The 12,820-nt window shown below is 41.5% G+C and overlaps 1 protein-coding gene across 1 annotated transcript in view; it reads right to left on the reverse strand.

The window, feature by feature from the left end:
- Positions 1–8,861: 8,861 nt before the first annotated feature.
- Positions 8,862–12,820, reverse strand: part of BRDT (bromodomain testis associated) — a 34,051-nt gene continuing 30,092 nt past the window's right edge. Inside the window, 3 exon segments of the mRNA XM_036755467.1 lie at positions 8,862–8,930; positions 10,494–10,650; positions 11,722–11,933. Of these exon segments, the coding sequence (XP_036611362.1) occupies positions 8,862–8,930; positions 10,494–10,650; positions 11,722–11,933 (438 nt within the window).

Genomic DNA, 12,820 nt, shown 5'->3' on the forward strand with positions numbered 1-12,820 from the left:
CGGAGGGGAGGCTCCGGGTCCGCCGGCCGCTCAGCCCCCTTCCTTCGCTGCGGAGCTGCGACCTCGGCCCCTGAGCCCCGGTACCCGGACAGGCAGATGGTGCTAGGCGGGCGCCGGCTCCTCGCCCCGCCCCGCAGCCCAGCCGGGAGCACAGACTCGGGGCCGACTGAGGCGAACCAAGCAACAAGACGCGCTGCGCCGCGGGGACACCCCCTGCCCCTCCTGCAGAGCCTCAGATGCGGACTCCCAGCTCTAAGGTCCCCAGGAGCCCGGGTGGACCCAGCGCTCTGGTGCCCAGCCTCGGCGTAGCTTCGGAAGGGCTCTCGTGGGCCCCGCCCGCTCCGCGCAGCTACTGGCTACGCTGTCATCCGCGCTGGGGAGAAAGCTTCACCCCGCTAAAAGGGAAAACAACCGATGCTGGCCTTCAAGGTTCATCACATTAGGTGGGGCTTGTAATTACGAAACTTGTAATTACGAGACTAGACACAAGTTATGGTATATGACTGTGATGGAACACTACTGTGCTGTAAGAAAAGAGGATCAGAATGGTTGCAGAAAAACCTTGGGAAGACTTACATGAACTGATGCAGAGTGAAGTGAGCAAAACCTGAACATTGTTCACAGTAATTGCAGTACAGCGATCAACTGTGAATGACCTAGCTATTCTGAGCAATACAATGATCCAGGACAATTCTGAAGAATTTAGGATGAAAAATGCCACCCACCTCCACAGAAATAACAGATGCAGTCTGAATGCAGAGCAAAGGATACTTTTTAAACTTCATTTTTTCTTGGTGTTTTGGGTTTTTTTTTAAGGGGAGGTGGTCTGTGTTTTCTTTTGCAACATGGCTAATACCGAAATATGTTTTGAATGACTTTACATGTATAATCCATATCGAATTGCCAGCCTGCTCAAGGTGGGAGAGGGAGAAAATTTGGAACTCAAAATAAAAAAGTTTAAAATGTTTTACATATAATGGAGAAAAATACAAAAGGGAAAGACTAAACATACAAAGAAAGTGAAAGTCCTCCATGCTAGATTGTAAGCTTTTTGAGGGTAGGGACCATCTTGCACTCATCTCTCTCCCCACCTCTAATGACGCTTTGGCAGAATGAAAGCCTAGTTAGAACAGTGAAGACAACGTGGAACCCATTCCCACTGGATCACTTAGAAGCCCTCCAGTGGACGTTTAAGGTTTAAGATCAACTTCCACATGGTCTTTTCTAATTCTAAATCAAGATAGAATATTATCATATAGCATAACCATTTCACTTGCATGTGTACACGTGTGTAATATGTGTGTGTGATCTGCAAATCCTTTCATTTCCTTCTTTATTCTTTCATCATCAAATGTCTGTCTTTTGACCATTGCTTAGTCTTCTGTAAATGTGCTTTACGGGGTCCATGAAACTTTGTCAAGTTCTCTTGCTATTACATAATGTATATTTGCTATCCATTTATGGATACGCTTTCTTCTTGCTATGTAATCATCTATTTTTTTAAAGTCAGATATAGAGTATAAAAGATATAGAGTATGTATAAAAGATATAGAATATAAAATGTAGTTCTTTTCCTCATGGAATTTACAATCCAATGTTGAGTAGACAAGATAGCATGCATGAAACCATTTGACAAAAATATAAGATAGTAAAGGTAAAACTGTGATTTAGATTCTAAGCGCTAAAGACCAAGTTGGCCTGGGGAAACGTGAAGATTTGTGAAAATGTGAAAGTTTGACTTCATCATCTCTGGCCACCCCAACCACCATGTATTCCCTTCCTCAGTGATCTGGATGGAGCAGGAAGTGGTTGTGTATACCCAGCCGCAGGGCTTTGGGGAGCCTACAGGAATTGAGAGGTTCAGTCATTTGGGTAAGTCAGCCAACTTAAGAAGATATTTCAGAGTGACAGAAGACTTCAGAAGCCAGTATGCTCATTTTGCGTATGAGGAAATGGATGCCCAAAGAGGTTGTCCAAGATTACCCAAGTTCTAAATGACAGAGCCAGGATTTGGACTCGGGTCCTCCACCTTCCAAACCGGCATTTGTTCCACTGTACAATTCAGATACATGGCAGGAACACTATGATCAAGACTAAACACTGGACAGTCAGAGGCCCATCTCGAGACTAGGACTCTGGACAGATCAGTAAGAGACCTAGCTGTTCTGAATTCAAACATTTATTAATCAATAGACCAAGCAATCAATCAACATTTATTAAGCTCCTACGTCAGGCCACATGTGAGATGCTGGGGATCCACAGACAGAGCTTTCATTTTATGACAATGCTATTAATATTAATCTACTGAGTAAGAACGCACATTTCAATAGCATTTTAAGGCTCATGAAGCCTCATCCTCACAGCAACCTTCTGAAGCAGCACAAATACAGTTATTTCCATTTCACACACAAACAAACAAGTTCACAAAATTATTTCCTACCTACTAAGAGAGCCAGGATTCAAAGGCAGGTTCTTAACTCCAAATTAAGTGGTCTTATTATTACTAATATTTATTTCAGAAATTCAATTTCTGATGGTTTGGTTTTGAGTCCAAACTAGAGGTAAATTCCCGTAGGTGGTGACTTTGTCCAGAGTCCCTTGTCTACAGAGGATATCGTGCTGATTATATCAAACCCTCAACTACTGCAGAGCCTCCTGAATGCAAGTTATGATGATTCAAGAGTTTAGACTATCTACATGGGAAAAACCAAGTGGATGAAGAATGCTTATTGTCCAGATTGTTTTAAGTTGGATGGACAACCCATAGAGCTGTTCCATTAGTATATACTTCTTAGACACTGTTAATGGATACTGAATTGAATCCAAAACTGAAGAGGGAAAAAAGTGAATTGAATTTTCTTTGGAGAAAATATTGTATTTAGAAGGACCCTAAGCCTCTGTGGAAGGGCCTCTTCTAGCCACAGGCAAATTGCCTACTGTTCCATCTCATATTAAAATAAACAAAAAGTTCCAAGAGAATGAGCTGGAGACCAGCACAGTTGAACTGAGTTGAATAAAAAAAAAATGTAGGTCATGAACAAACTTTAGCACCTTTGTTCTTTATATGAGGTCATGATCATTTATTCAGGGGGAGCATTTCTCAAAAGCTCAGCCAAGAGAGTAAAAACCAGGTTCTTGTCTTTGAGAATTGGTTCAACGTCAAGCAAGGGATGAGTCAGAATCTTACCTCAACTTCCTTTATCCCCTCAACCAATCAAAATGCTCAAAAAATCCCCAAAACTGCACATGGAATTAATAGGTAACTCCTTGGGTTCCCTGAAAAGCCAGGGAGCATCCCTAACAGAGATATTATACAGGAGAAACATGGAAAGCCATCTTTGGAGAAGCTGCCACAACACCACAATCTGGACAGATTTGCAGCACTATAATATCCCTCCCATAGCTAGTTAGCTACAAAGAATATTCTTTAATCATTCTCATTTGGACTTATGAAATCTTATGACATGTTTTTTCCTTTCCTCTCTTCTACAGTTTATCACATAAGCACTCATTTGGAAAGAGCTTCCGAATAACCAAATGGAAGAGTCGAAATGGGTGGGAGAAGCTAATCAAATCACTGCAAAACTCAGACAAATAAATTGCACTCATCCAGATTGTTACAGTGAGTGGACCTGATTCAGCATCTCCATGAAACAAGGGCACATCTTTCTAACATCAGTGTGTGTGCACCAATTGTGTGGCTGGAACTCGTAGAACATTAAGTTTCTAAAGCACTGAAGTTGTGGGCGATTGACCAAAGTGCAGAATGACCTTACACAGGTTGCAAAATGTTACCAGTGTACAATTATGCAGGAGAAGCAGTGTAAACAGCTGCATTAAAGGAGATTTATGCCCCCAAAGGGAGATAGGCTGGTCACATAGTATGCTTCATCGTGCATCTTCTGGAATCATGGTTGGCTATTGAGTTGATCTGGGTAGCTAGGCAGTGCAGTGGACAGGACATTGGACCTGAACCTGAAATATCTGATACAGCCTCAGATACTCACTGGCTGTGTGACCCTGGCAAGTCAACTTACCCGTTTGCTTCAGTTCCTCATCTGTAAAAGTGGGGACACGCCAGATAAGCAAATGGCAAACCACTGCAGTATCTTTGCCAAGGAAACCTCAGGGACAAAGGCCACGGGGGTCACTGTCAGACACAACTGCGTAAGAAACACGTGTTCATAGTTCCTAAGTCTTTCAAAGTTGTGTTCCTTGCAATATTGTGGTCATCATACAACCCGTTCTCTTGGTTATTTCATTCTATATCCATTCATGGCTTCTCAGTTTTCTCTAAACCCAAACCCATCTAGTTAATTTCTTATGAGCAATAATATTCCATTAGGTTCATATACTGTAAGTTATTCAATCATTCAACTTATGAGCAATCACTTTGTTTCTACTGCTTTCCTGTACATTCTTTCCCAGGCTTTGAGATGTTATATATACACATACACAGACATACATATGTATGTAATATATTAAGCACCTACTATATACCAGCCAAATTGTGCTGAGCGCTTTAAACATAGTATCTCATTTGATTCTCACCCTAACCCTGAGGGAAGGCGTAGGTGTCATTATCCCTACTTTATAGTTAAGGAAACTGAGGCACAGGTTGTGACTTGTTCAGGGTCACACTGCTAGTAAGTACGAGGTCACATTTGAATTCGGGTCTCCCAGACTCCAGGCCTATTGCTGTAGCCAGTGGCAGTACTGCTGGGTAAAAGGAAATGCCAATTGACTTAGGGCTTCAAAAACTATCTCTTTCTCTCCCACCCTATCACCTCCACCACAAAATTAAAAACAAAAATGTTACAAATATGTACAATTAGGCAAAACAAATTTCTCCATTGGTCACGTTCAAACAGAAGAGTTAACATCTCATTCTGTACTTGAGTCTTTCCCTATTAGGAAACCGAGAACATGTTTCAGCCTGAGTCCTCTAGAACCCTGGTTGGTCCATAAGTTAATCCGAGTTCCCAAGTCAAAGTTGTGTTCATTAATTGCTATCATTGTGCAAATTGTTCTCCTGGTTCTGTGCACTTCAATCGGCAATAGTTCGTGCAAGTCTTCTCAGGCTTCCCAGAAACCAATCCCTTACTCATTTTATTCAGGATGATAATCCTTCACATCCATATGCCATAACTTGTCTAGCCTTTCCCCAATTGATAGGCACGCCACCCCCGTTTCCAATTTTGCCACTGCATGAAAAGCTTTATTTTTCTATTTCCTTGGTTGGAGCTTGTTTTGATTAGGACTTAGCTCTTCCTTGACCTCTCTTCTCCCTATTATTTCCGTTGAACGTATTTTTGTGCTCAACTTTTGTGTGTATTCTTTTCTTTGACCAGTTCAGACGAGGTTCAAGTCCATCAATACTTAGGAAGAGAGCCTAACAATGCGCCAAGCATGGTGTTAAGTGCTGGCAGTGCTGCAACCCCCCACCCTTTCCTCCTTGTTTGTAGACTTTTCCTTCCAACCCCTTTTCCCTTAAGTGTGTTCTTAGATCTTAGATCTACACATAACAGAACCTCCCCAGGCCTTCCAAATCGAATCCCTCTAAGACCCTCCCATGTGATGATAGGATTGGCTTCTATTTGGTCAATTTCAATTCTAAACGAGTTTGCTACTAGGGATAGGTTTTTGTACCTGCTTCCGGGAGTTTGAATACTAGATTTTTCTTAGAAGGGCAGGATGAAACGCAAAGTGTTTTATCATTATCATCTTCAAGGTCTCAAGCATCTTAATTTGATCCTCACATCTACCCTGAGAAAATACAGAAATATCTGGATGTTGTAAGTGGACCAAAAGGGCTTTGGAGATTTATGCAGGGCGTTTCATTTCCACATTACCCTCCTCCTCAAGAGCCACCTCTCACACCCTTTTTAAAAAGTTATTTTCCCTCAGAGCACTCCTTTTTTATTGGCTTATGGGGGAAGGCTATTCTTCTCAGCAACTGGGCAGACAGCATTAAGAGGAGTGGGTTCTTAGCTCCCATTCTCCTCCCGTTTCCCAGATTGGGATTTTTCTAATTACGGTCAACAGTAGCACAGGACAAATACCAAGGGCTATTTTTCTAATTACTTCAATAGATTCCACGGCCCAAAGGAAACGAAGCATCTTTATCACTCTATTGATCATGAGTGTCCCCATGACACACTAGGTCCCCAAAACAAGTCTCTGCCCCGGCCATAAACTGATGCGTTTATTTCTCATTTCCCTCAGATTAGGGCCTGGACATCAAGGGGAAAATAAATGCAACACTGCCCCTGCAACCCCCCACCCCATCCAGGTAAGAGTAGTATCATCCCTCTATTTGAAAACTATCAGTAACAATGATGTGCTCTCCTAGGGCCTGGAACCTAGCAACAGGTGTTGAATACTTGTTGAAGAGTTGATTAAATAACCTGGAGAAAGAGCCCAATATTGGACGGTCCCCATGTGAACTTAGTCCTCCCCCATCCCATTTCATCTTATTTTATCAACATAGAGTAATCAGGGTTGGGCGTATAAAACATGTAAACATAAAGACAACTGTCATGGTTGTATTAACACCTGGGGTATATGTGTGTGTATGTACAGATTATTAGATACATAAGTATATACAATAAGGAATCTTGTTTTGAGAATATTCGATTTCAATGTTTATTGTTAAGACCAAAACTTTGAATGCATTTTCAAAATTAAGTCAACAGAAAAACTCCTTATCATTTATGCATAGCTTTTTAGGAACAAGCCTAAAGAATGATGTAAAGGCTGACATACTTCATGTTATACAACCAGGATGCTACTAACGATCACATTTTTTCCCCCACTCTGTAAGACTGGGTGTTGTCCTCTGGTGCACAGGTACCACTCCTAATGATGTTACACCTTTACTCTTATGTTCCTTATTTGCAGTTATGTATCATGCCTCCAAAAGGAAAGCTGTTGAGATGATTACAGGCTTTTCATAACATGCAAATCCTTCATTAAAGCCCTGGCAACATCTTGGCTTTCTCATGTCCCTGTGGAGGTGACCTGGGTTCTTGAAAGCTATGTGAGGAGAATATAAAGGCTGGTACAACAGACCAGGCTAACAACACTTTTTGAGTGTGGGTTATTGCTTAAATGAAGGCCAGCCTAGTGAAATGTGGATAGGCTTATAACCAAGGTAATTGGACCACTGACCCTCAAGAACTCTAGGGAAGGAGTACCCAAAATGAAAACATCACAGATTCTTGAAATATAGCAGTATGTACTGACAGGGGTATGCAGGGGTATATATGTTCAATAATTATTAGGAAATGGCAGTAAAAATAGGGTGGTTATAGAGTCTTTATCCAACTTTAAACTTTGGTTAACTTTAGATATACATGATAGAAGCATACTGATAAACATTAGAGAAGGTGAATTCTTCCAGTACTTTATGAAGCAGTGTTGACTGTGGGTTAACTTTTATTTTTCTTACTTGTGGATTATTCTTAGTGTTGACTGCAGGTTAATGTAATCAATAAGTCATTAAAATTACTGAGTAGAAACTAAATAACTGGCCTGAAAAAATGTGTCCAATTATACTGAAGGCTAAAAAACCCAAGCTGTATGGTTCTAATCCTTACATTTCAGCTTCTATCATGCAGCTATCTCAAGTTATTCAACTTTAAAGGTGTACAAGGATGTTCTACCTGGTACTAATTTAAGAGGGAAAAAAATCTAGAGTTCAGAGTTTTTAATATTAGATGATATTAACAATAGTTAATATTTATACAGTGCTTACTATGTGCCTGACACTGTGCTAAGTAAGTACTTTACAGCTGATCTCATTAGATGATGAGATTGTCATACAAATTTCAGAATGAAAAGCAGGGAGGCAGAAGCACTACCAAGTTTTGCTGTGTGGGCAATAGACGGTCTTCTGGACTATAAGAATGACCAAAGCAGGCTGGTTTACTTAATTCTTGTTCACTTTTAGAAAATAATTAGAATGAAATAAACTCTCAAAATATTCTGTCTGAAAAAACCATCTAGCGTGCTAGAGTCTAGATGGTCCATCTTTAAGCGCTATGCAGTTGACTACAAAGTTGGGAACACACATCTGAGCCAGGCCCAAGGATGTCATATGGGTGCTCCCAATAGGTGCTTATTTACTACCAAGTTATTCACAGAAGACTTCAGAAGGAAGCATTTTGTTCAAGTTCAAAGCACCAAGACCACAAAGCTCAAAAAGGAGTGCTGCTCCCAGTTTAGGACGGGGGTTGGGAACTTGTGGCCTCGACGCCACACACATCCTTAAGTGCAGCTCTCTGACTGAACTCAAACTTCACAGAACAAATCCCCTTCATAAAAGGGTTTGTTCTGTAAAACTTGGACTCAGTCAAAAGGCTGCAACCTAGGACCTCGAGACTGTAGGGAAAGTTCCAGAATGCCTTACAGGAACCCACTGACAGTCATGTGTTCAGGTAAGTGCTCATTTTCAAAAGCAAATAAATGCTTCATTTTTAAAAAAGGTAAAAAATAAACAGAAAGAAACACAAGCTTGCAGAGTCTTTCAAGTTGTTCTGGGATATTCCTATATAGGCTTCCTAATATTTCACAAGGCTATTCTGGTAAGCACCTATAATTAGGCAATTAAGATTACAAAACTATGAAATTCCTTGAAAATATAGCTCATATAAAAAATACTGGGAATATAAAAGAAACCAAGTATTAAAGAAAATAGTTCAAAATCGTAAGTCATCCTGAATCAGAACCTTATGTTCTGATAACTGGGTGTAAAAGACCTGCTTTCACACCCTGCTTGGGCTTTAATGTTAAAGCTGGCTCCCTTTATGCCCAGAGCTTAATCAAATGAACCAACCAATGAATACTTCAGAGTGTCAAACTTAATCAAGGTTTTCTTCAAAGGTCATCATAATGTCGCTTTGCAGATTCATATCAATGGTGCTGGCCATCTGAGGAAAAAGGAAGATATATGAAACATATGTTGAGAAATAAGACGGAAGTAGTCATTTTGGCAGCCAAAAAATCTTAATCCATTCAGAATTCTAATAAAACTTTTGTCTTTTCCATTTTACCAGAAGCAGTTTATTACTGTAAGCTCATTTTTCTGAGCAGTTCAGATACTAGATTAAATTTATGCTCCCCTTTGCATACAGGAAGACAGCACTGTTAATTTTAACAAAATGTGCTTTTCCCCCTTTTTTGTTCAAGTGGGTTTAATAAACATCAGGTGCTTGTTCTGGTAAGAAGCTCTCGAGTAAGCAGGAAGCATCTGGTAGATCAGGACTCCTCTGGACACAGGAAGAAAAGAGTTGAGAACAGTGCAGGTGGTAGTGAACATCACCCTGGATAACGGAGTATGGGCATGAATGCATCACCCAAGTGATGCAGAAGTAAAACTTTCACACATTTGAAGGACAACCAAACCTTCAAGTCTGAAAACACCCACCCAATATCCAGGAGAACCGCCACGACGGTCTCTAAATGATGGGCCCGAAGGACCTGGTCTGAAATGATACTCACTGTGAAGTGACACTGGATTTGGGGACCACAAGCAAATCCCCACTCTCACTGGCTGCAGTGACTACCAATTAAATTGCTTTGTTAAAAAAAAAAGGCAGGAAAGCTCCATGAAACAGAGAAAAGAAATTGGGAAGAAAAAGAGAGGGCCCAAGCAGGAATAAAGCCTTCTCAGCAGAGAGGAGGAACCTGCTTGACCAGGGCATGAGCTCCAGCCAGGCTAGGGGCTCCTGAACCTCTCCCACTCCCTAAAATGCCCTTTTCAAGGGTCACCCAATGCTCCCCCTGAGCTCCAATGAAAAGTCCTCCTTCCCTGTGGCACGTCCTTCAAATAGCTGAGTGTGATTGCTCTCATGTCCTCTCTAGAATAAACATTCTGGATACCTCGGCTGACCGTCGTATGTTATTAAACTAAAATCTGCGCTGAGGCAACTGATGAAACCACTTGCTATTCCCAGTCCTGTGCAGACAGCAGTGGTGGCAAGGAGGGGGCCCTAAGAACCCATTGTTAGGCCATCTGTACCTCTACTTTAACTTTTGCTGCATTGGAACAATTCCTGAGAAACTTTGGTCAAATAACCAAACAGCCAATGTGCAAGCCACGGCACCAAAACATCGTTTTGCCAGAAATGAAACCAGGGGAAACACCAAAGAAGACAAACAGAAGAGAACAAAACTTGACTGGTTCTGCCTGGAAAGGAAGCCACGGTGAGCACATTTTCATGCACAGACAACTCAGCCATTCTCATATAGTAAAGCGGGAGGCAGAGTGAGGCAGAGAGAGCAGTAACTTATGAATCTCCAAAATGGGGGTCAGGGGAGAGAACGTAGAGCACGACCTTGGCCTGGACCTGAGGAGAGTGAGGCCCAGGGACAGGGAACAAGGCAGGATGTGTGCCTGGGGCCTCTTGCCTTTGTCTCAGCAGATGCTGCAAGTTTTATAGGACCCCCCTGCCCACAAGGGCTGGAGCTGGAATAACCCACAGCTTACTTACGGCTTCCCTCCTTCTTCTCTCTTGCTCTCTCTTTCTCGCCAAATCACGATCTTCAATAAGCCAGCCATCGTCTTGAACTTCCAATGGTGCCTGATGTGGATTTTTTATTTCAGGGCAACATTCATCTTGATTTTTATTTTCATTCTTGTCAGAGTCCCTTTAAAAATCACATTTTTGCTTCATCAAATATTAAAAACTATGCAAGGGTGTTATCTAATATATTTAAAACCTATAAAAGATCTACTAAGCTGTGTTACTTTAAGACATAGGGTATTCTTTTGAAAACTCAACACTGTAAAATCAAACTTATCTTTCGTTAAAAAAAAAAAAAGGTTAAGCTTTGTTTTTGTGTGTCCACAACTCCACTGTATTCTATTCTCCAGAAAAAGCTATGTGGATATAGCAGAGCTTGAGAACAAAAGCACATGGAAAGGTGGTCCCCCAGTAAGACCCATGTGTTGTCCTTACAGCAGCCAAGAGACAGATTTCAATGCTGCCATTAAATCCATCCCTGCAGAGTTTACAGGATTCACGCTGACATGAAATGGACACAAGATAATGCCTTATAAAAACAAAGTGGGGCTCCCTATTTCATCCAAATCTACTGATTCCAAATGAGGAAGGCTGGGTCAGAGTGAGGAGAGAACTGAGGAGGGCTAAAGAGGAGTCACCAAGAACTTGGAGGACAGGGCTCGTGCCTGAGAATCACTGAGCCAAAGGGACCCTCGTGCGCTCTGCCTGGGCACGGTGGAGGCTCTGATGTACTCCCTAGCATCCAGGTACAAATGCTGTGCAGGCTTGTTCAGTCATGTCTGACTCTTCATGATCCCATCTGGTTTTTTTCTTTGGCAAAGACACTGGAATGGTTTTGCTTTTTCCTTCTCCAGCTAATTTTACAGATGAGGAAACTGAGGCAAACAGGGTACAGTGACTTGCACAGGGTCACAAAGCTAGGAAGTGTCCGAGGCTGGATTTGAACTCGTTCTTGACTCCAAGTGGGCACTGGGTCAATGTACAACGGGGCCACCTGGCTGCCTCACCTTGCACGTAGTAGGCAATTAATGTTCGACTGAGAAAGAAATCTGATCCATTCCAAGTTATTACTTTTGAAAAGCACTTAAAGGATTAAAATACGTGTTATCTATTCAAACTATAATGTGAACAAAAGGGCTTAAGTACAGACTACATTTCAAACTGACGCCCTAACGTAATCTCAGCACTCTCATACCTCTGTGGATCTGGCTTGGTTTCTGACTCCTCTGGCTTTGGACCTGGCTGCTTCCTTGTCAGCTCCTGTATCCGAGCCTGAGTCTTCACTTCCTTTTCTATGGCAGCTTTTCTGAACTGCTGGAAGAGATCATCTGACGACTTAGATAGCACTGAACTTGTGACTATTTTGCCTAAATTTGTCCAACAGTCCACGTTCTTGATTTTTATTTCCTGAAAGAAATGTTTAAGATAAGGGTCCAACAGCCTAGACAGAATTCTGTACAACACTATACCCCTCCGTGGATACTGTCTTCTAAAGAAATTTAAGTTCCTACAACAAAACAGCAATAATAAAGCAATACGAAGCCTGAAAGTAATAACAAAATAAAAATAAAATAATAAAATGCCAATAATGATTAAAGCAAAAATAAAAGAAAAAAAGTCCTCAGGCTGCTGTGGGTCAAAACACCCACCCATCTCCATTTCCCTGTAATCTGGAACAGCTGTCATTAGGTCAAGCTGAGTTTTGATCAAAGAATTAAGTAGTAGATTAAAAGAAGAGTTCATTTTAAAAAACTTATCACATGCCTAGGTTATCATATGCTTGTTGGGGTTTTGTTTGTGGGTGTGGGTGAGGGGGACTGGGAAGAGAAGAAAAAGTTTAGACCAGACCCAAGATACATCTCTCGGTACTGGGAGTCCCAAGGGAGTAAGCCCCCTCAGGCAATGGGGCTCATACCCTCCTTGCCCGAGGCTCTGGCCAATGGGTCAGAGGCGGATCTGAACCACGCTCAGTCTCACAGGATTAGATTCACTAAGGTTAGTAAGAAATGTTGGATTCCATTGTTCAAAGTAACTCAACTGAAGTAATTTTGCTGCGTGCATAGTCACTTAGTTGCATCGGGTTTGTACATCTCATGGCTCATGTTTCTTTCCTTCCTGAAAACTAACTCAACATTGTAAAAGTCCTTGCTGGGTTAGTCAACATTATTAACATTTTAAGAAGCATAAAAGGGCCTATCCTATATGGTCAATTAATAAACCAACAAATATCTGAGGAACACTACCACACATTTAGAAAAAATCATTGTAAGCACAGATCATTTGATAGCATTAAG

The sequence above is a fragment of the Trichosurus vulpecula genome, chromosome 4 (assembly GCF_011100635.1).
Source record: "Trichosurus vulpecula isolate mTriVul1 chromosome 4, mTriVul1.pri, whole genome shotgun sequence".
In the NCBI taxonomy this organism is placed as follows: domain Eukaryota; kingdom Metazoa; phylum Chordata; class Mammalia; order Diprotodontia; family Phalangeridae; genus Trichosurus; species Trichosurus vulpecula.